Source organism: Lissotriton vulgaris, chromosome 9 (assembly GCF_964263255.1).
Source record: "Lissotriton vulgaris chromosome 9, aLisVul1.2, whole genome shotgun sequence".
Lineage (NCBI taxonomy): Eukaryota > Metazoa > Chordata > Amphibia > Caudata > Salamandridae > Lissotriton > Lissotriton vulgaris.
The window spans coordinates 1,077,159,816-1,077,184,601 of NC_141697.1; the positions used below are offsets into that span (position 1 = coordinate 1,077,159,816).

Sequence of the window (24,786 nt, forward strand, 5' to 3'; positions counted from 1 at the left end):
GCTAATTTTCGACTGTAGATATGGGGAGAAAGCACACCTGTCCAGCCTCGACAAAGCTCACAATTGTTTTTGGGCTGATGAATGCGTTACTGAATTTGAGCTTCAACTCGGGTACCATATCTGTAAGTGATCCTGTTGAGGTTTAATTTTTGTGACAGGAGCATCGTGCCAGAATGGATGTACGTTGTTACAACGCATGCTTTTAGCACACATGCTGTAAGAACGCGGTTTTTATAACGCATTCTTTTACAACGCATAATTCTAAGGGGTGTTGGATAGTGAATATTTTAATTTACTATTCCAACACCAGTCCCCGTTGACACTAGGGAAGGTGTTGGATAGTAAATTAAAAGTATTCCCTATCCTTGAGCGCCCCCCAGAGTCATACGTTGTAATAGAATGCGATTTAAAAACCACGTTGTAATAGCACTGCGTGCTAAAAGTTGCGCCGTAAACGACGTTCCCCGCCAGAATGAACCCTGCCCTTCATATTTGTCCAAGAAGACACCACCGGTTTGTGTGTTACCTCTACTCAACTGCCAAACTTGCGGCGGGGCATCTAAACCCACCCGCGGATTTGCAAATTTTTTGGCAATTTTGCGAGATTCGCGGATCGCGTAGTTGCGGAAAATCCGCAAATTTCCCGAGCAGAACGGATTTTGCGCCCATTCTTACCACAGAGTATGACAACAGCCATGAAATACCATACCATAGTAGATATGGTGATGCACTGTGTGTTGCCCTTTGCAAAATATATTTCACTAAGTTTCTGTGCTCTGTTGTGCAATTTTTTTTTTATTATTAACCTGCCACATAGTGCAATTTCCACTGATGTGAGAAGACCATTTTCTCCAAAGTTAAACAGACATATGTTTCTATGTGTGGACTATTCCGCCCGACAGCGGAGTCTCCACAGTTGTACAGGTACTATTAAATTGCAGTTTCCGAATATTTATAAAGAATATACTTACATAAATGTGTACGTTTGCCTTTGTGAATTACACTCAGAGTTTTGAGCTAAAATGGGGGTTCACATGGATTTTGGCAGTTACAAAAATAAAATCTGCATGTCCCAGTATTTACTGTGGAAGTCCAGCATGTTTAACCTGCCTAAATGTAACATGGTTGAGGACTTTATTCCACCTTATAGCTACTGTGTACGATGAATATTTGACCATTTATAATTGCGAACAGCTGGTTCCACAGGGATAACGAAATTTATTGGGGCACTTGTAATCATGGCCTTTTTGATATTCTTCATAGCAAGAAGACCAAGGATACCCTTCATTGTTGTAAACCTACACCATCTCTACATTAAGCAACTTTTTGGCCACTTAATTTTTGTGCATTTCTGAATGCTCATTTGCACATTCAGCGATATTGTAAAGCTCTGTACCTTTTGCATCAGCACCTCAAAGAGCAGGCTTCTCAAAAGTAAGGGATCTTATACAATTTAAATATTTTTCGGCAAACTACAAGAATTCTCATGTAGCGACCAGAATGTTTGCACTGTTATTGCTAATTTCAAAAGAGAAGAAATAGACCCAGAGTACAAGAAGGCTTACAAGGACCATTAAACAACAAATAGACTCATACAAATTCGGATTTACCTAAGGGATGTTTCTTTTAATAAATAAAAAAATATATTCACACCACCAATTGTATTCAACTTTGCCTTAAACCCTGATGTCTTATGTGCAAATCAACTTTGCATTTGAAACAGCTGAAGCAGTCCTTCTCAAAGGGAAGTATTCCAAAGATACACTGCATCTCCTTCAGTAATCATTGCACCTCCTTCAGTGACTCAAGGTACAAAAATCTTATGAACGCTGGACTTAAACATATGATTAACCCATCTTCCTTGGGATGCAGCCCTCCATTTCCAAAACCTCCGGCCAGCCATCATACTTGTTTATCTGTTTGTCATTCTTCAGGTGCTGTGAAATAATAAACCATAAGAAGGTTAGTCTGAGCTCTTTGCAGTGCAGTTTTAACACATTGGCCTTCTAAAGGATACATTGAGAAACATGTCACTCTTTTGACTTGCCTACTGACAGGTGGAATTAAAATAATGCAACTTTCTAAGTAATGAGAACAAGCGGAGCGCTGTACCTCGATGCTGACATAGACTGTAGTAGTGCACCAACTAAGTCTTGCCCTTCAACGGACAGTCCTGCCCCCTCACCTATATAAGCAGAGTTTCACAGGAGTCACCGTAATGTACAGTGCCTGTAAATGTGATAACAGAGTTCGGGGAAGATGTGTTGCCAAAAAATGGGAAGGATGCAATATGATCACTCACTGCTCATGGACCGATCCCTGTCCACTCCTATGCTGATGACACCCAACTCATCATCTCCCTAATGGATAAAACAACCACCACCAGAACCCACTTCACCAAGTGCATGACCATGGTAGCAGACTAGGTGTGAACCAACGGCCTGCAGCTCAAATCCGACAAGATGGAAGTACTGATATTCGGCAACAAGACCTCCCTATGAGACTATACCTGGTGGCCTTTGGAGCTAGGACCAACACCCACAGACCACACAAGAAATCTGTGGAAGTCCTGGACTAAAAGCTCAAAATACTAGACTGCAAGCTCAACATGACAGCTCAAGTCAATGCAGTGTGCACCTCCTGCATCCACATCCTACACATGCTGCTAAAAAGCTTCAATTGGTTGCCTCAGAACATCAGACGGACTGTTACACAAGTGCTCATCCTCAGCAGGCTGCTTTACTGCAACACTATCGAATCTGGAATCTCCAAAGAACTCCTATACGGTCTTCAGACCATCCAGTAGGCCGCTCCAAGACTCATACTCGACCTCCCATGCCACACCAATATCACACCGCACTGGCTCCTCATTCACAATGACAGCCAATTCAAACTTCTCATGCACACATGCAAAGCCCTATACAATTCAGGACCAGAATATCTGAACAGCAGTATGCACTTTCACTAATCCAACAGACGCCTATGCTCTGCCTCATTGTCACTTGCACACATTTCCTACACACGCAAAAGCAAAAATGAAGGTCACTCATTCTACTACACCCAAGACAGGGAACGGCTTCCCTCAATACATCAGAGCTTCCTCCTCACTTCTTGAGTTCTGCAAGAAGCTGAAGACTTGGCTAATTGTAAGAGCATCTTGAAGACCATAAACCTACACACATGCCCAAGCACCTGGATACCCTATTGGCTGATTAGTGCGCTACGCAAATCAATGTAACATAACATAACTACTGGACCCATGCAGCGATGTAAACTTGCCCAATTGGTGAAGTTACATCGCATGCGATACATCACATGCCATTACAATGCGATGTTAGGACAACCGCGTTGTACATCGCATACCATTACAACGCAGGTCATTACAACGATTTGGTGTAGGGGTGATGGATGTTGGAATAGTATATCCCAACTCCAGTCTGTGCAACAGTAGGCTAGGTTTTGGATTTTAAATCCAACACCTTCTCCCCCCTACAGCAAGTCGTTGTAACGATGTGCATTGTAAGGGTTTGCGATGTAACAACGCAGTCGTTGTAACAACCGCGTTGTAATGGTATGAGATGTATCGCATGCGATTTAAATGATGTCTCCCACATTTCCCCCCCCTTTCTAACAGTCAGGGTCATGCACAGATCCATGTACAAGAGTCTAAACAGCACTGTAGAATATGTTAAAATTTCAACAAGTTTAGGTATTAAAGAGAAAAAACCAATGAAGGGGGAGAATGGGGCGTTGCAGCCAGAGCTGCAGACTGTGGAACTAGGGAACAAGGTTTGAGTCTAAGTGTCAGTCAACATCCTGTAATTCTGGGCAAATCACTTAATCTCCCTGTGCATAAAAACATTAAACTTAACGTGTCCTTGTGCAATGTAACTGATGATCCTGTAAAGCATCCCAATACATTAGGGTCATGGTTGCTGTTAGACCTGGCACCATTGGCGTGGGTCTCCCTTCCTTTTTAGCTGTTGCCTCATGTATTTTTGCTGGTGTTAGATGCTTTGGGCACTGTGCCACTGCTGTCCAGTGCCACAGTGCAAGTGCCCCCTATTGTAAATTGATGTATTAATCAGTGGTTCCATGTTTGGCTATTTGGTTTACTTGTCAGACCCTAGTCTAGTGCACTGAGTGTACCCAGGGCGTGTAAATCCAAATGCTGTTGGTGGGTCTGCAGCACTGGTTGTGCCACCCACAGAAGCAGCCTTGTAAAATGTGTCTAAGGTCTGCCATTGCAGAGCCTGCATGCAGTCTGGTACTGTCTTGCTAACTGGGCAAGTGCACCCACTTGCCAGTCCCTAAACCTTCCCTTTTCTTCATATCAGTCACCCCTATGGTAGGCCCAAGGGCAGGGTGCATTGTAAGTATAAGGTAGGACAAGCCCTGATGTGTGTGCATGTCCTAATAGTGAATTACAGCCATTTTCGTTTTTCAGTATAGCATGGCTACCTGTTCTCCATAGGCCGGAATGGGCAGTTAGATTATTACATGTTCATAATCCTAACTGTCTCAGAGAACATGCCAGAACTCAGAATGATAAAATACATATTTTAGTGAAGTTGGTTTTAACATTCTGTGTTTGCAAATACCACTTTTAGAAAGTAGGTATTTGCTTGTCTAACCATTTAAACCTGCCTCTGCTAGGTTGTGTATTCTTTGTCTGGTTTTGTGAGTGACAGGGCTGGGGGATTCCAAGAGACAGGCTGAGTCAGCCCATTGGTGAATAGAGAGATCTGCATCTAGAGGGGAGGGAGGAGTTGCACCTGAACCTTGAATAGGGCTGTGCCTGCCTTCCACAATGCTGGCTCCACCTCCTGGGGAGCGGCTGATGTCTCTGCCCTGCACACTGAAAGAAGAGAAGGAGTCCTGTAAACAAAGTGCTCCAGGACTGTACTTGCCTTCCACAATGCTGGCTCCACCTCCTGTGGGGCGTCTGATGTGCCTGCCCTGCACTGTGAAAGGAAAGGAGAAGTCTGGTAAACAGAGTGCTTCAGAACCAGTTTGGACTGGGCAAAGGCCCCTCTCCCCTACGAGAACAAAGGATTTTTGGGTATAAATATTGGGACCCTGATCCCATGAAATTAGATCACTTTGGACTACAAGAGGAAACATTTACTGAGGAGAGGAACCTGAAGAAAACTGACGAGAGACTATTCCCAAGCTGGAGTGCTGCTTGGGGGATTGGCCTGCAGTGGTTGCCTTACTGCCAAAGGAAGGAGAAAGGAACTATGTGTACTTTGCTTACAACTTGTGAAGGATATCCAAGGTCTTGGAAAAGAGTGTGCCTCCTGCTGAAGTGTCAGGGACAACAGACTTCACCCCCCAGCTCCCCAGAGTTCCTTGGAAGTGCCTGCTGCTGTTTTTGGGCCTTCTGAGGAGCTGCGTGTTGCAAGGAGCTGGAAGCGCGACTCATAGAGAAGAATCGTGTTGCCGTCGCTTTGCCTGCCGTCGCAACTCTCAAGGAGGGTGTCACCGCTGGAACTGTCGCACTGCACCACATCGGAGAGAAGAGTGCCGCAACGAAGAGGAAGCGCGTTGCCGCCGCTGCTGCTGCCGTCGCAGCTCCGAAGGAGGGTCTCGCCGCTGTAACTGTCGCATTGCACTGCATCGAGAGAAGAGTCTCGCAATGAGGTCGGAGCGTGTCGCCGTCGCTGTACCTGCTGTCGTAACTCCAAGGTAGCGTGTCGCCACTGGAAATGCCGCACTGCAACACATCGAAAAAGAGCACCTCGCATCCCTGAGAAGCGCGCCGCCATCGGTGCTGCTGCCGTCTCATCGTGGATGTCGCCACTGTAGTTGTCGTATCGAGCGGAAGTTTCACGCAACGTGGGAGAAGAGTGTTGCCGCTGGACCTACTGCCATCGCATCGCGGTACAAGGGTGTAGCCGCTGCAGTCCACGCATCGAACCGAGAACTTCTCACATCTCCGAGAAGCGTGCCGCGTCTGGAAGATCTTCACGTCTTTATTTCTTTGCACCTGAACTTTGCCGCATTTCCCTCACTGCGACATTGCTTGTCCTGAAAGCGCAACACAACCTAAGGTACATTGACGCAAAGTGTCGCATCTAAGAACTGAACTGAACTAAGCTAAAATTTACCATCTTAAAGAAACAGTATTGTGTATTTTTGTCGTTTATGGTCCTGTGGTAACTCTATATAAAGTATACTTATTTTTGATGTAAAACCTTGTGTGGTGTCCATCTGTAGTCTTGTCGCTGGGTTACTGTATGTTGTCACAAATGCTTAACACACTGCCTCTGAGATAAGCCTGTCTGCTCGTGCCAAGCTACCAAGGGGGTGAGCAGGGGTTATTTTAGGAGTGTAATCCATTATCCTGACTAGAGGCAAGGGTCCCTATTTGTCACAAGTACCTACCTGTGCCAACTAGAGACCCCCAAATCTAACAGTTGCATTATGTAAAGCTGCAAAAAAAAGAACAAAGGCGCATCATTTACTTCTTCTCCACCCACACACACTCACGCATACCCACATGCCCTAACTCTTGTGTCCTCAATACATTGCCCCTACATCTCATCTCACTTACAACCGTTCGCTACACCAAACAGAATTCACAGCATCCAAAAGTCATCAAATGTAGTCTGCATCTTCACCAGACTTTGCCTGCCCTTCCACAGCACATAAGCATGCCTTACTCTCTTTGCAGTATTTCCCTACATACTTGAGGAAAGTGAACTTTTTCTGTCAGCACAATCACCATCTGTCTGTTAAAATGAATGCACTGGGGGTTAAAATTGAAAAAAGAATGTCATGGTAATCAACACAGTGGTAGTGTTCACATAAATTAAGTAACCTGCTACAGACTTCAGAAAAATTTATTGAAATGTGCCTTGAACTACTTAAGTGTGCATTTTAGTCTATTAAACAGGTGTTTGCCTTGGCACAATGAAAAACATTTGCATGGTATTATACCAGCTCATACAAACATATGAATTACACACGTAATATTGAGTAATCTAGGGCAGTATAGATAAGTGTATAGACTAAAGTACTTCCAGACATTAAGCCAATCATAGAAACATACATTAACCAAGACCAAATGTAAATAATAGCAGAAGGACAATGCATATCTAAACTAAGTACACCTTTGTGCCTATTGAATAGATTCAGAGACTTTGAGTGAGATGGATTATTCCTCCCTCCTGAAGGTTAGTCAAGGTGAGGGTCCCTACCCATGAGAACCCAACCAAAATGGGAAAGAAACACTGCCAGGGTTTTTGTGGAGAAGCCCATTTGCATTTCAGGAATTCTACACAATCAGTTTGCTGTGGAAGGATTTTTTAAGAGTAAACCAAAGGTCAACAAGCACAGTAAAATGAGGGGTTATGACAAAACAAATGCTCTAAGATAGTGATTCTTAACCGTTTAACTTCTGTGGACCTCTACTAAATAATGACTGGAATCTTGGGACCCCCACTGAATCATTATTAGAATCCAAGGACTCTCAATGAGTCATTAATGGAATCCGGGTACCCTGGCCTAAGGAATTCCATTGATTTGAACCGCAAAACAATTCACAAAAATATGGAAACGGGCATTCATCAAGCTAATGAACAAATAATGAAAATATTTAATTTAATTCAGAAGTACACAAAAAATAAAAAAAATACATTTTAATGAGAAGGTTGTAGTTTTTCTGAATTCAATTGAGGCCATCCCTCATCCATACTATATTCTGTTTGACTGCTCCCACAAATCAATCTGAGGATACCAACTTAATTTTTTGTCTCCAATTTCAAAGACCTTCACATTTAAAGAAAGTTTTAAAATTTCCAATTTTAAATTTTGCTTCTTTATTTGTAAACACCATGTTAATATTATTTCATTTTCTAAACAATTAGAGACCACCTGAGTAGGCATTTTGAACCCTAAGGATCACTGCTATTTTCAGACATTGATTTTAAGATAAAATATTTTGGAAATGGTAAGACGTGATAGATCAAGAAGATGTGACCTTAAGGCTTTCCCTTTTGATAGTGATATGGGTTCCTGCACCAGGCTCTAGTTTTATAAACACTTTATCAATTCCTAGTAGCAAGGTTAAAATATGTTACTTTTGATGTCATTGTGTCAGGAGACTACATCCAGCTTACATAGCAGCGTTTCTATGTTATTTTTTCAGAAGCATTTGAGACAAGAGTCTGGCTCAGGTGCTATAGAATATTATTATTAGGGAATACTGGTTCTGGTTGGTATTTTACATCACTTTTTTATCCTGCTTGCTACTTACTTTTAGTTAGATAAGGCAGTAGTCACTGTAATATATAAACATGGGAATTGGACAACTCAGGTTAGTCACCCGAGCTGTCCAGAGCACTGTCCGATTTCTAGAGCACTGGCTACCATCCTTCCTGGACCAAAGTTTGAACAATGGAGCTGAAACCGAGATCGACTGAACTCTGCTAGCAGTAGGCTCCCTCCTCACTGCCCTTGTCGACTGAAGGTCTAATAACACAGAGGCCCTCTGTGAGTAGTGAGTAAATAGAGATTAGTTTGGTTATAGGAGTGAGAGAATCTGGTGCTGTGAACCATGATGGAAACATTAATTGTGTTTCCCTTTATACTCACAATATTAATAGCAATCTGCTTTATATGGTTGTTGGCCCTGGACCATGTACTAATTCATAGGCTGTTGGAATACTGATTCTTAAAACACACATTGTGACATTATGAGTAGAGATGCTTGAGTGTGAAATTCTAAGAATGAACGGTGTGCTTCTTGAATAGCACTGCATCTCTGGGAGAGGGACTGTTTTAATTAAAAGAGTGCATACTTCTTCCCGTAGAATGGGGCAAGATGCACATCTGTGGCAAATCAGATCCGCCTTTCTCATACATAGTATATTGAACTCAGGCCTTGTGATATTGGGCTAGGAGGTCCAAACCCCTAGGCTCAGAGTATAACCCTAAGATAGACAACACTAATAGTACTTAAGAAAATTCAGCACATGATACACTGAGGTTTCGACTTCACGCGATCCTCTGTACGGAATTGGACTGTTAAGCTATAGTAGACAGGGGGTACATTTTTGATGTGAGCTATGACTGAGTTCTATTTGATCTGTTTGATCTAAAGTGTTTAACTGGTTTTTTGTGGGGTGAAAATTGTTATTGTTATGTGCATCAAATACAGCTGTTCACCATCACTTACAGTTACAGTTGTTCATTCACATAATATACAAAATAGTGCCACAGTGTGAAAGAAGTATAAGTCCTGTCGCACCAATCTCACTTTCGTAAGATCCGTCCCTGCATTGCATAAAATACCTCCCATGTTAAGCGTCCTCTCAGTTTATCAGTCACTCAGATCTGGATCAGATTCTTCGGGTCGAGGGGCGCATATGTTCCCCCGAAACGTGTTCCACTTCCCCCACACTGGCATCCATTTTTGGGGGCATCCTCTATGAATAAATACTGCCTTTTCCGCATGGCGCTGTCTAGGTCGCGACACCACTGCTGGTGAGAGGGGCCCATCAGTGCTCCCCAGTGTTGAACAATGGTCCTTTTGGCCAGTGTGATACCTAGGGTCGCCTAGTCCTACTCTGCATGGTTGAGATCTGTTGGCTCCCAAACATTGAGTAGGCATCTCTGTGGTTCCGGGGGGACAGTGAAGCCACACATGCGAGTGATCGTGGCCATAACTGCCCTCCAATATTGTCTAATATAGGGCAGTCCCATAATATGTGGTAGAAAGTTCCGGTAAGCCCACAACCTCTAAGGCACAGTGGTGTATAAGTCCTCCCTATTTTGTGGAGTGTGGTTCTATTGTAGTATGTTCTGTGCAGTATTTTAAGTTGCACAAATTTTAATCTGGAGGGAATCACCACCTCCCGCGGGGACGCCAGCGCCTCCTGCCAGTCCTGTTCATCCATCTCTCCCACCTCTGCCTGCCATTTCTCTTTTAGGTTGTGTGTGGGATCTTTCTGATTATGAACCAACTTATGGTATGTTAAAGAAATTGCTTTTTTGGTTAGGTAGTCCGTCAATAAGCGATCCTCGAGCGGTGAGGACTTGGATAGATCAGTTCCCGGAGGTATGGCCTTGGTCAATGCGTGCTTTATTTGCATGTATCTGTATTATTCCATCCTTGCCATCTGATATGTTGCTGGCAGTTGAGTGGGAGTGACCACCCCACCCTTTTTCCACAGATCCCCGACCCTGGAGATGCCTATGAGATCTCAGCGGGTGAAACCCTTACTTGTGCACAGCTTGCCAAGCCCAAGGGCGTCCCAAAGTGGCATGTGTTGAGTTATCACCCCCTCCCAGCTGAGTGCGCGCTGTGCTGCAAACCATACATGCACGATGTGCGCTGTGGGGCCGAGCTGTGTGTGTTTCCAAGATTTGTCATACAATGCGCCCAAGATTCCGTTCGTTCCTAAAGTGTGTCTTTCCATATGTAGCGCTGGTTCATCCTGTGGGGTGTGAAACCATTGTTTGACCACTATGAGCTGGGAGGCCCAGTAGTATAATTGAACATTGGCAGGGCAATTCCGCCATCATACCAACCCCGTATTAGCTTGCACATTGCTATACGGTGAGGCTTTCCTTCCCACAGGGAGTAGCCCACCTCCGCCTCAATGGACTTGAAGTAAGAGTGAGGGACTGGCATAGGTGTATTTTGCAGTGCGGTTGAACTGGTTTTTGTGAGGAACACCTGGCTCACCCTTGGTAGCAGTAGCAAACAGAAAATAAATTTATTAAATAATACACAACTTCAGTCGCACGGAAAATAAGACAACCGGATACAGAAATCAAAGGTTATGACATACACACCCATTGAACATTGCTGAGAAAAGCTGTTCAGCTCTAGATTCTCATCTACATTTTTTTATTTTTTTATTTTAGGTTTTTATAGAGCGCGTAGTCACCCTCGAGTATCCCAGCGCTGAAACCTCGGACTCCTAAGGAGGGGGCAAGGAGAAGCTGCAGATGAATCAGGGGAAAAGGAGGGTTTTGAGGGACTTCCTGAATCGTAGGAGGTTTGGTTCAGCTCTGAGACTCGGAGGGTGCGCATTCCATTTTTTAGCTGTGTTGACTGAGAAGCGGCGGCCGCCTATGCGGGCCTTCTTCACCCTGGGGACAATGATAAGGTTTCCCTGTTCTGACCGGAGCGCTCTCGTAGGTTTGTATGGAGTGATCCAATTATTCAGAATAGGGGGGCCGGCGTTGTGCAGAACTTTGTGGGCCAGGCAAAGGGCCTTGAAAACGACTCTTTCCCTCACGGGGAGCCAATGAAGTTTCTTCAGAGCTGGTTTGGCTGATGTTCTTGCTGGGGTGTTCGTGAGTAGGCGAGCTGCGGCGTTCTGGGTCTTTTGCAGTATTTGGAAAGTGGCTTCCGGTGCTCCGAGGTAAATGGCATTGCTATAGTCTAGCCTGGATAGAACTAAGCCTTGAATCAGCAGAAGACGGGACTGGGATGGTAGTAAAGGGAGCACCTTTCTGCATGATCTGAGTAGGCCATAGCAGATGCCGGCTGTTTTCCTAGCCTGTGTCCTGAAGGTGAGATCTGTCTCCAGCCATACTCCCAGACTCTTAACCTCTGTCTTGGGAGTAGGGGGTTCACCCATGCAGGCGGGCCAGAGGTTGGAGGGGAGGCTCATAGTTTTGTGACCTAGGAGCAGGATCTCTGTTTTTGACCCATTTAGTTTGAGGTCAGAGTCACTCATCCATTGATGGACGTTGGAAAGGCAGTCTCGAAGATTGGAGGGCTCTAGCTTGGGGTGGGAGAGTGTCACCACCAGCTGAGTGTCGTCAGCATAGCTGACGATAGTGACTCCGAATGGTGAGACCAGCTCCTCCAGTGGGGCCATATACACATTAAAAAGCGTGGGGCTCAGTGAAGAGCCCTGAGGCACTCCACACCAGAGGGGGATAGAGGGGGAGCGGCTTTCTCCTTCCCAGACTTGGAAGGAGCGTTGGAAGAGAAAGGATGTGAGCCATTTCAACGCGCTGTCTTTCACGCCGATGTTATCCAGGCGCTGGGTTAGGACCTGGTGGCTGACAGTGTCGAATGCGGCGCTTAGGTCTAGGAGGACCACTGCCACTGATCCTCCAGTGTCGATGATTTCCCTTGCCTTCTCTACGGCCGCAAGGAGGGCGGTGTCAGTGCCCTGACCTGGTCTAAAGCCTGTCTGGGAGTTTTTGAGGAGATGGTTTGCTTCTAGGAAGTGAGATAGCTTTTTATTTGCAAGCTTCTCCGCGACCTTACCTATCCAAGGGAGGAGCGAGATGGGTCTGTAGTTGGATAGGTCCGCGGGGTCTAGCGAAGGCTTCTTGAGTAGTCCTTTGACGACAGCCTCCTTCCAGCTTTGTGGGACTTCTCCTTGGACAAGCGAGGTGTTAATGAGGGCAGTAAGTTTCGCTATAATGGTCCGAGTGATGTCTTTAGCGAACCGTATGGGAACTGAGTCACTGGGGGCGCCACTTTTAGTAGATGCTAAAGTTGCTGCCACTTCCTCTTCGGTGACTGGTCCGAATGACGCTAAATGAGGTGCATCAGGTTTGTCCGGGGAGTTCCCTAATGAAGGGGATGAGACCTTGGCTTTTTTTAAGGTGGCAGGATTGGTAGCAGGAAGGGAGGAAAGGATTTTTTTGATCTTATCGTCGAAAAAATTGGCCAGGTTGGCACATTTTTCTTCGGCTGCTTTGGGGTCCATGGGTATCTGCGGGGGTGCTGGAACATGGAGGAGCTCTTTGAGGATAGAGAAAGTCTCTTTGGCTGAGCAAGAGGAGTTCTTTATTTTTTCCTCATAGAAAGAGCTTTTTGCGTTATGGAGGGCTTGTTTATAAGCTTTCATGGCTGTTTGATAAGCGTCTTTCTCCATCGCCGATTTGTTTTTTCTCCATGTACGCTCTGTCTTTTTGCACTCCTTCCTTAAAATGTTCAGGGACGGAGTGTACCAAGGAGCATGGTTGATCCTTTTTACATGCTTAAGGGAGCTGGTTAGTGGGACAAGGCTGTCTAGGGGGTTGGTGAGCCAGCTGTTGAATTCTCTGTCGGCGGTGTTAGGGTCAGTTGAGAGGGGGCCAGCGGATTCCCGTAGCTTCGCTTCCCATTCTTCTGGTTTTAACTTGTGCCAACGTCTAGTTTGTATCCTAGTTTTCTGTTTGGGAACAGGGGTGGACTGGAGGGACCAGTACATAGGGACCAGTAAATGGTCAGTCCATGGGAGAGGAGTGGGGTCTTGGGTTTGGAGGTTCCTGATGTTGGAGAAGACTGGGTCTAGGAGCTGTCCTTTCTCGTGGGTGGCTTTGGAATTCAGAAGCAGGAGGTCAGCTGACATAAGGTCTGCTAGTAGGTTGGCGGCAGTGTTATCCGCCGGGTCTAGGAAGTGTAGGTTCAGGTCCCCTAGGAGGAGGAAGTTGGGGGTTGATATTGTTTTTAGAAGGATGTGGTCCATCAGGGTGCTTGAAAAATCTCCAAGCGAGCCTGGCGGTCGGTATACCAGAAGTCCCGACAGAGAAGTGGTTGGGGAGATCTGGAGGGTGAAATTGCAGTTTTCACAGTCCTTGACCGTGCCGCCGTCGATTCTACAGCTGAGATGATCTTTATGGAGTATGGCGAGCCCGCCACCTCTTCCGACCGGTCTGTTCAGGCAGCAGATTTGGTAGCCGGGGGGGGTTGCATTGACCAAGTCAAAGTCGTTGTTGGGGTAAGCCATGTTTCGGTCAGAAACAGGGCGTCTAGCAAGAGGGTTTGGGTGAGGAGGTTTATCTCGTGAGAGTGATTTACCAAGGACCTGCAGTTCAGGAGGACGAGACGAAGCGTTTGGCTGAGTTCCGTGGCTTCAGGGGTGTCACAGAGGGTGCATCCTGTGAACGGGGTATCATCTTTAAGGATGAATTCACACTGTGGATGTTTTTTAGTGTTCCAGATTCGGAGTGTATCCGAGGAGTAGGAAATGCGATTCTGTGAGTTGGGCATAGTGGCTGGGCCTGAGGCCGTCTGGGTCCGGAAGGGCCCAGACGGGCTTGCCTTTGGCGCGCCTTCGGCGCGCTGACGGCGCGCCCGCTGCGCCCGTCCGCTGCGCGTCCGGTAATTGCACATCTTTTGAGGATAGGAAAAGGGGCGGGTGGGCGTGGCCTAGAAGTAGGCGTGGCCTCTCTCCCTCGCCGTCAATGGCGGCAGAATTGTTTGTTTCCAATTACTAAGTTGCAGCGAAGGGATCGCTGTTTCGCCGTTTCTAGCGCCCGCTCCAGTGGTGGCAGACGGGTGAGTGAGGTTAAAATACAAGTATTTATCAAGATTGTGACACAGAATACAATTTTTAAAATTAGGTGGTCTCCCGGCTTCCGCCTCAGGAGATGACGAGGTTCTGGCTTCGTGGCGCTGAAGGCAGCGTTTTTATACTCTAGTCGGCGGGTGGGCGTGGCCTAGAAGTAGGCGTGGCCTCTCTCCATCGCCGTCAATGGCGGCAGAATTGTTTGTTTCCAATTACTAAGTTGCAGCGAAGGGATCGCTGTTTCGGCGGGTCAGAAGGACACTGGTGACAGACACTTGTCAATCAAAATTTAGACACAACTAGAGAATGATCTCTTCACAACCTTCAGAAATTCTTCAGTTCAATAGACACGAAAGTCCTTCTTCCTCTTCATTTTCAGAAAGAGCTTCTGTGTGGAGTGATTCAAGCAAGTTGTTATAAAGGGGAAGCCAGTGAATTATTGGTGTTGAGACTGTAGGCAATTTCAATACATTTCCAAGGCTTCCTCTCCCAGTATTACAGAATAATGATGTGTTTCCCATTTTTATGTAACTGCTTTGTGGCAATAAAGTAGCCCAAAGTTCATGCACCCAAAATGTCATACTAAGGGTTCTCTGCCGCTGGTGTTCGATGCTCTCGACTGTCTCTCAACCACATCTAGTTCCCACACAGTTTAGCCCTCTGTACTTCACAGAAAATGTTCTACTCCTCCCCTATCCACCACATGGATCAGGCATAAGGGGCCCGATTCACAGAATGAACTTCAGACTCAATCCTAAACTTACTATAATTTGGTATTCACAGAATGCACTTACTACTTTTGTCATTCACAGAATGATCTTACTACTTTTGGTATTCACCGAAGTTAGGATTTTGTCTTAAGTTTGCCTTAAGTCTGTCTTAAGTTTTTCTTAAGAGAAACTTAAGACAAAATCCTAACTTCTGTGAATACCAAAAGTAGTAAGTTCATTCTGTGAATGCCAAAATAGTAGTAAGTTTAGGATTGAGTCTTAAATTCAGTCTGTGAATAGGTCCCTTGGTGCCTAATTCAGCTGAGCACAGTGAATGAAAATGGTGTGATATAGGCCTTGTCATACACTGATGTTAAACTTGTTAGCCTCCAATAGCTTCCCCTCTACCATTCTGGTCATTGTTTAGCCTATCTATTAAGGTGGCCGATAGCATGCACAGCTCAAAAAGATGCATAAGGGATAATAACAGACACACGTGCTCTTCTTTTAAAACACCCTTAAACTGAGCTAATACAACATTTGTGTCATATTTGAGAAATGTTACCAATGCGCAAGTTAATATGAAGTTATCTTGACAGCTCTTTGATTTATTCGGCTTCACTCTTACATAACAGCAATATAACAATTTAATTCCATTGTGTATATTGTGTAACCCTATGTAATAAGAAGTATTTCCCATTAGTGTAGTGCCTTTTGCATTGTTAGAAAATCACTGATTATAATGGAGTTAAAAATTAGTAAGGTATAAAATGTTCAGTGTAAGTCAATCTGATCTTTCCTGTTTACTCAATCCTTTCCTCTCCTCTCCCCTTTCCTTTTGTCAGGTTTTGCTTTTCTTTGACTCCTCTCTTATTCTCGGTTTCACTTTCCTTTGACTCCTCTCTTTTGCCCAGTTTTGTTTTTCTTTAACTTCTCTCTTTTTCCCGGTTTCTCTTTCTTTGCCTCTCTTATTTTGCCCAGTCTCTCTTTTCTTGGCCTCTCTCTTTTGCTCTTTTTTCTCTATCTTTCTCTTCACTTTTTCCTCCCCTCTTCCTATGCTCCCCGCCGCCCCCGTGGCCCCTCCCCCCAGCGCGTCACTCTCATTCATGCCTCCCAGCTGATCACCCTCTAGCGACCCCTACTTAATGGGGCCGCTGCATGGTAAGAGGAGCAAGGCCTCTGACCTCCCTGGTCAGTGTCACTGCTCTCCCCTGTGCAGCTCCACCATTAAGGGTCTGCCCTTGAGCCCGAGCTCCTCACAGGTATGTGTTTGAGGCCCTCCTCCACCTAGAGGCTCTTGCCTTTGACTCATCCCTGGTGGTTTAGTAGAAGAGCACCTTGCTCTTCTGCTATTCCGTTCTTTGTCCTCTGTCCATTCATGTCTCTTTTCTTTCCTGTGCCTCGTTTTCTTTTGCACTTTCTCTCTCTTTTTGCCTCTCTCCCCTTTTCTTTGACTTCTTTTTTTTTGCCCAGTTTCTCTTTTCTTTTACTCTTCTCTTTTGCCCGGTTTCTCTTTTCTCAGAACCATCTCTTTTGCCCGGTTTCTCTTACTTAGCCTCTCTTATTTTGTCCAGTCTTTCTTTTCTTGGCCTCTCTCTTTTGCCCTTTTCTTCTCTATTTTTCCAGCTTTCTCTCTTCCTTTTTCCCTCCCCTCTTCTCTCACTCCCCACTGCTGCTGCTACTCTGGCCCCTCCCAGCTAGTGTGTCGGTCCCACCTCCCAGCTGATCACCCTTCCCTGACCCCTACTTAATGGAGGCCGCTGCAAGAGAGCACAGCGGGCTCGCCACTGGCGCGCACAAGGCGTGCCAAATTAAAGGCCATCTGTGTCTGTCTGCCACCTGACCCCGAACAGCACCAAGGCACCCTTGTCCCCTGACCCCCTGCTGGTACGACCCCAGCACCATCCACGCTCTCAACCCTGGACACAGCAACAAATGCCAACTCTCGATGCCGAGCAACACGCAAAGCCCGATCTCCTGCCATGCCTGCAGCTGTACCTTCATCCAACTCTGGAGCCCAGCAGCAGCCCCCAGCACACCGGATGCCAGCGCACACAAGCCAGTTAACTGCATCCTCCACAATGTACACTCCCTGTACAGACACGCTGTAGAAATCTGGGACCTCCTCAACACTCACACGCCTGACATAGCCTTCCTCACAGAAACTTGGACCAACGCCAGCTCTGCACCCGACATCGCAACTGGCAGCCCCTACGGATACAAGATCCTGAAAAAACTGCCCACCCCGCTGGGGAGCCCTAGTCATCATCCACAAAAGTTTCCTCCGATTGACAACCACCAAGTCAGTGTACGCCTCAGCCCCTACGGAACACATACATTTACAGATCCAGACCAACCCCAGAACAACTGTCATCAGAACAGTCATCTACAGACTGCCCGCCCCCTACTCTCTGTTCACCAATGTCATCGCTGACCTAATCGCCCCTCACGCCCTCGACTCCACAGACTACAGACTACTCGGAGACCTGAACTTCCACCTGGGCAACCACAATGACCCAAACCCCACTGCCCACCTAGAGAACCTCACCAACATAAGGTTGAAGCAACAGGTCTCCGCCCCACTCACACAGCGAGACACACACTCGACTCAGTATTTGCAGGAGGAAACAGCATTTTCTTCAGCCACACCACGGAAATGCTCTGGACCAACAACCACTGCATCCACTTCTCCTTTAGTAAACCTACTGCGCACAAGCAGGTGCACCAACTCCCAAGCAGAATCTCGAACAAAATCTCCACAAAACACCTCACCTCTACCCTCACCTGCACTTCACCCCCAACTACGACAGACGCCAACACAGCGGCTTGCAACATCCACCAATGGATCATCAACTATGCCAATACTCTCGCCCCCCTCCTGAACACCACAAGATGACTCAACAAGAAAGCAAACTGGTTCACCATGGCTCTCCAAGAATCCAAACGCTCCAGCTAATGACTGGAAAAGAAGTGGAGAAACAGCAAAACTCTGGAAGGCCGCGCCACCTACAAAACAGCCACCATGGCACACCACCAACTCATCAATCAACAAAGAAGGATTTCCTCTCAAACACCCAAAACTTCAAGGAACTCTTGCCATCAAACAGGAATTTGACAACTAAACCCAACTGCGAAACAACAGGCGTCCCTCCCTTCCAAGACCTCTGCAACAGACTCAGCTTCTTCTTCCACCGCAAGAGCAAGATGCTCTGCAACAATTCGACGACCAAGACCACTACACCGCCCAACCCCCACCCCCAGCGATGCCACCCAACAGACCCAACACACCTGGAACCCACTCACAACTGAAGACACCCTCAAGACCATGAAGAGCATCCCCACTGGAGCACCTTCTGACCTCTGCTCGCTGCACATCTTCCACAGGACCACCACTGCCATCACGCCCGAGCTACTTCAAACCATCAACTGCTCCCTCGAAACAGCTATTTTCCCTGACAACTGGAAGCACGCCGAAGTCAACCCCCTCCTGAAGAAACCCTCCACAGTCCCAACAGACCTCTACAATTTCAGGCCCATCTCACTGCTTCCTATCGCAGACAAGGTCATCGAAAAACCCGTCAACACCCAGCTAGCACACTTCATTGAAGCCAACAACATCCTAGACACTTCTCAATCTGGATTCCGCAGCAACCACAGCCCGAAACCATCCTCCTAGTCACCACAGATGACATCCGTACTGACCTCGACCAAGGCCAAACAGCATCTCTCATCCTCCTGGACCTATCAGCAGCCTTCGGCACTGGCTCCCAGCACACACTAGCCACCAGACACTACAACTGCTGGAATCCAAGGAAAGGCCCTAGACTCGCTAAGCTCATTCCTCACAGAACACAGAGAATAAGACTCCCTCCCTTCCTCTCAGAACCGGCACATATCAGATGTGGAGTACCCCAAGGTTCCTCCCTCAACTCCAACTTCTTCAGCTTCTACATGGCCCCCTCGCAACCATCGCAAGAAACCATGGGCTCAACATCGTCTTATACCCCAATGACACCCAGCTCAGCCTCTCACTCACCAATTAACCCAACATCACTAGGCGCAACTTCCAAGAAGGGATGAAAGCCATTGCAACCTGGATGAAGACCAGCTGCCTGAAACTCACCTGTTTAAAAGTGCACTAAAGGCTGCAGTGGCAGCCTGGGACATGTTTTAAAAGGCTAATTTAGTGAGTGGTGAAATGAGTGCAGCTGCCCACTAGCAGCATATAATTTACAAGCCATGGGTACATGTAGTGCCATTTATTAGGGACTTACAGGTAAATGAAATATGCTAACTGGGTATAGTCCAATTGTACCATGTTTTAGGGAGAAGAGAAGAAGCACTTACCACAGGTTAGCATGGAAAAGGGGGAAACAGAAATGGGTTCAGCAACAGAAGGCAGCAATCCAGGGAAGACCCTGCAAAAAGGGCCAGATTTAACATATACCCTATCCAATCTATGTTTGCCCTGCTCTGTTTCCTTTCCAGTCCTGTCAACTTCCCTTGAGTGCCATTCCCCATACTTCCCCTCACTTATGGGTTGCAAGCAACAGGAGGATGTCTGTAACAAAAGCTGTTTAATGAGTTCTTTTTTTGCAGAACAAATAAACTCAAAGGCAAACTCTACTAACTTATCATTTGCACCAGTATAATGCTAGGTGCAGTTTGCATTGGCTGAACACATTTAGGTCACTGATGCTTAAAATATCACAGTAATAGATGCCAATTTGCCATGAATAGATACATTCCAAAACTTGCTAAATATAACAATTATTATGCCAAAGCCTGCAACAATACTAATCTCCTTGTGACATTCCTAGATTGAAAGCATGTTTATGATGCAGTTTCCAATCCTTAACACAGTGTGATTTTGTTAATGTGTGACCATGTCATTGACTGGGCCACCTGCCAATTCAAGGGTCTGGAGATTATCAAAGCAGCCTTCTTTAATGTGCACATATTGTATGAATAATGTACTGTGTTAAATGGATTTCTGAGAGCTGCTTCCAGGGTGATGTCAAACTATCAGTAGTTCCTGAGTTACTCGTTGTTGACTACAGCTTTGGGAATGAGCCTTGGAATGGATCTATTAGGCATTAATGTCGTATTTCAGCATCCATGGCACAATGGTTGATTTGGCATAACATCGGCATGATTGACAGGTTTTTGGCATTCCTGCTATTGTGGTGCACCACCATGGCATGAGATGGTAAGACCTGGGCAGTAAAGGTAACATCTGTCTATGTGAGGCATTTGTACAGATGAGGTGGAAATTACAAGATGATGTTTATTAAAAATATTTATTTACTAAAAATAAATATTAATATAGAAGGGAAAAGCTATTTTCTTTCAGAATAACATTACGTGTTTTTGCATGGAGAATAATTGTTTTTAAACCCAAAATGGAAGTGTGTTTAAAAAAAAATATGTTCCATTCATAATCTGATCTGCTGAGTTTGGAAGATAAAATGGTTGCATTTCCAAAACATATTCAATGGCAACATTTTAATTATAATTAGTGCTGAGCTAGGTGTCGCCTGTGCTATAGGGAGCTTGCTGCGATCGCTCTTCTTACATTACTCATGTGGAGACACTTTCATGTTTTTACAGCCTTTCCTGACATTGCAGTTAATAACACCATCTTACACATAGGGATGTCCCTACTGCATTTGTTGTTTACTTTTGTAATGTTGAAGGATGTGGTCAAAATGTGTATATTTATTAGTAGCTCAGGTTTCTTTTCCTTGATCAGAGTAGTAGTTCTCATTAAAAAAAAAAGCTTGGAGACCCGTGGTGTAGCACAATATGGGCTTTAAGGAATCAAGTAGCACAGCACATTACCTGTCAGCCAAACCCCAAAAATCACATCTAGGGACAACGTTATATTCTTCACATACGTCCTGATTATCCATATCCAACTAAAGCCACCTGCTTGTGATCCGCTTTACTGACCCCAAAATGCATGCAAAGTACAGCCTTAAACTAGGCCTGGAAAAACCCCGAAAACTGCAGTTCTGACAAAGCCCTTTCACACCCCCTTTCTGTTGAGCAATCACAAAGCACAGCTCATCTGTACATGTTTGACATGCCTATAACTGACAACAAGAGGTAAATGTACAGGCAACTAGCCAAAAGACACCTCGATTTATTTATTTATTTATTTTACAGATTTGTAAAGCGCATGGCTGCCCGTAAGCGTCCCAGCGCTGATGACAAGAAACCTAGCGCGAGGGAGGCATTTCACTCCAAATCATGCATAGTGCAGAGAGAACAGGTCTACATTGAGTTGAAGCATGTCTAAAGTCATCAAAACATACTGAAATTGACCCAAAAAGCGAATCTTGCACAGCTAACCCAAAAACTTCGCAGCTTTAAGGCAATGCGTGAGTTGGAGCAGAGTAGTGTCTGGCTAAGGTAGTACTACACACTGATATTGTCAAATAACAGAAAAAGTGGTAAAGTCCTGAATTTAATAGTACACTGGTGACAAAATGTATTTGGTAACAGAAGGGAATCTTTAGCGACGGTGAACTCTTTAAAAAAATGCATATTCAATAAAAATATGTTTTATGTTCATTGTGTCATCTATTTTGCAGCAGATTCACATGTTCTTGGATACTGTATCCCTACAATACTTCAGAAAAGAAGAAAGAACATCAAAATCGTTATTTAGAAAATAACATGAATGGTGGGGGGTGGCCTGACGCAGATGGAGTGAGCAGCACTGCGCTGCCCTCCTCTGCGCCGGGCCCAATCTGTCACCTTTTGGCCCATTTCATGCAAATCTGGGCCCTAATCCTAGACTGGACAATGCAGAGGCGACTCTACTTCTCTGCATGGTGCCCTCATCACTGTGTGGCTCCGGAATTCAGCACATTTGAGCCCGCCTGGTCGTGCGGCAGATTAAAATGGCGGCCCCGGTGGGGGCGACCTTGATGAGATGATGAAGTGAGTGTGGCACCTGGAACCGCAGACAAACTGTTTCCTTGTGAAGATCTGCCCCACCTGAGGATAGTGGCTGCGGTGAGAGTGAAGCGACTTGCTGAGAGAGGCTGATTCAGCAACGCTGGTCGCAGAATCCAAAATGGCGGAACCACAGAGACTACGGACCCGGCAAACTGGGACCAATGCTTGCCCTGAGAAGTAGCTGAACCGGGTGAGTTGGGGGGCTGCCGCAGGCTTTGTCTAGCTGGGAGGATGGATTGCATACCCGCGTGGGCCTGACGTGAGAGTGGCACACCTGGAAGAGGTCCGCTGCACCAGGGAAGAGAGTAAGCCTGCGGTCCTCCGCTATGCTCAATACCGACATGTGGAGACATAACAGCAGGACCCCACGGCACTTCAGCGAGAAGGAAGGAGAGAGGCGCGCCAGCCACAGACCTGGGAAAGGAGGGACCAGCCCCTTTGGTGAGCCCCTGTCGGGGGACTCAGAAGCAGAGAGAGGCCCTTGGGGCTGCACACACTTATGAAACAACGGGGGCCTGCGTGACAAGGAAGCACAGCACTGTGTCGCTGAATCAGCGGTCTTCCTGCCTAATGCCCCCAGGCCCTAATGTGCCAGGGGGCGTGGGGAGGTGGGAATGGACACTCATCTGCTGCCTATCTGCTCCCTGACCTGACGACAACTGAATTGGGCTAATGACCCGCCTTCAGACCTATCACTGATGTGGCCTACTGCTAATGGGCAACCCTAAGCCCTATGAGGTATCTCTCCTGACTGGTGCTGAATGATTACTCTGAGGGCTGCATATGCTGCTCATCCATGGAAGAAAGTGAATAAGTAAAATAAAATGAAGCCAGCGCATACTGCCCAGCGGGCCCGATTCCCCTGACTTGCTCAGAGGAGCCCTGAGAATGCTGAGCCTGCAGCCCTCAGCGCACCAGGGAGATTAGGGCCCTGGTCTTTACAAGAGGTGCACTGGGACGTACAAGGCAGAGCCTGCTCCACCCAGCTGGCGCTCTGCCAGGGCTAGAACCCTAAAGAAAATGGCCAAATCCTCCATGGGAAAAGAGCCTGACCAGGAGGAGATGAACATGGCCCCACCCGTGGAGTTAACTGCCCCACCAACAGCGAGACCTACAGCAGACCCCAACCTGTAGGATATATCAGAAGCTATTACTGCATCCTGGGAGGCTTTGGAACTTACAATCGACACTATTGGCACTGATCTCAACTTACTTAAGGATGAACACAGGAAATTGATGGAGAAGGTGGTCAATAATGAGTGCACGCTCGCTCACCTCCCACCGGCAATAGGTTCAATACTAAAGCGTTTACACCTCATCGAAGTGTGGACATTGGAGAACAGAGCTGAGGATGCTGAAAACCGCTTGCGCCACAACAACATATGAGTGGTAGGCCTGCTGGAGAAAATTGAAGGCACAAATAAAGTACAGTACATGGATCAATGGCTACGCACAGTTGTAGCCCCCAAAGGACTGTCTGCATTCTTTGCCCTTGAAAGGGTGCACTGAGTGCCAGCCAGACCTCACCAGACTTTTGCCCCTCAGCGACCCACAGTTTCAAGACTTCTTTACTACAAAGACCGGGATTGCGTTCTAGCTCAATCATGCAAAATAGGAGAACTCAGAGTAGACAATGCGACGGTCCAGATCTTTCCAGACTTCTCCAGAGAGGTCCAATGGCAGAGGGCATCCTACAAAGAGGTGACAAGAAAACTGCGGCACCTCAGTGCTCATATGGGTCCGCGCGGGGTCCCATTCCAACTCCTAGACTCCATAGTGGACAATGAGGGCAGGTATGTAGTAGTCAGGGACGACTGGAGGAGAGGGAGTAAATCATTGTTAACAAATATGCCCGAACACTGATCAGGGCACCTTTTTGTCAATTTATGGCAATAGCTGGCCCCGCTATTGACAACAACACTGTTAGCTGGAGTGGACTTCAATTGTGTATCTGATACCCTTCTCAACAGATCCCATCTCCCCCTCCGGGATGCAGCTCAAATGTTCATGGATTGGCAACGATAATGGGGCCTGGTAGACTCCTTGAGGCGCCTGAACCTTCAAGGATGGGACTATTCCTTTTTTTAGGCCTCCATGTTCACCTAGATCTATTCCTATCTACCCCTGACATGCATAGCCTGATTAGCATGATCGAATACCTATCCCACATTATCTCAGACCACACCCAGTGCTGCTTCAGCTGGGATGGGTGCTCCCCAGGCCTTCAATTCCCACATGGAGGCCTAAGCCTGAATTGCCAAAAGACCAGGTCTTCCACAAAACAATCAGGACCAAACTAATGCAATACTTCACTGATAAAACTTGATCCGCATCCACCCCCCCCAAATAGAATGGGATGCCTTTAAAGTACTAGTGCAGGAATACTGCATAACCAAATCTAAAGGGGTTAAACAAACACTAATGTACGATGTAGAAATAAAACAAAGACTGACTCAGGGGCTTAGAGATTTTGAGACCGTATTGCCCCGAGCTCCAACCTGAGCTCCTTGCAGCCAGGGTAGAGGTTGCTGCACAGACCAAAAGACTGCAATGCTTTGAATATAAAAACTATATGGACAGGATGCACGTCAAGCAAGACAAGTCAGGCTCTTTATTGGCATGGTTAGTGAACCCAGACAAGAGAGGCTCACCCATCCTGCAAATAGAAGATGAAGAGGGCACTCGGGTTACACACACAAGAGGGGATCGACAATGTTTTCTCAGGCTACTACTCCACTCTATACACCATCCCATCCCCACGCGACCTACAGGAAACGCGAGCATACCTGGCTGACCTCTAGATCCCGTGGACCACGGAGTTAGAAACAGACACATTGGGTGGGTACATAACAACACAT

At 46.4% G+C, this 24,786-nt stretch overlaps 1 protein-coding gene across 1 annotated transcript in view; it reads right to left on the reverse strand.

The window, feature by feature from the left end:
* Window positions 1-1,605: 1,605 nt before the first annotated feature.
* The window catches only part of FAM3D (FAM3 metabolism regulating signaling molecule D), a 393,825-nt gene continuing 370,644 nt past the window's right edge, over window positions 1,606-24,786 (reverse strand). The window contains exon 10 of the mRNA XM_086939065.1: window positions 1,606-1,937. Coding sequence (XP_086795191.1) covers window positions 1,848-1,937 — 90 coding nt within the window. The 3' untranslated portion in view covers window positions 1,606-1,847. The remainder of the gene's footprint in view (window positions 1,938-24,786) is intronic.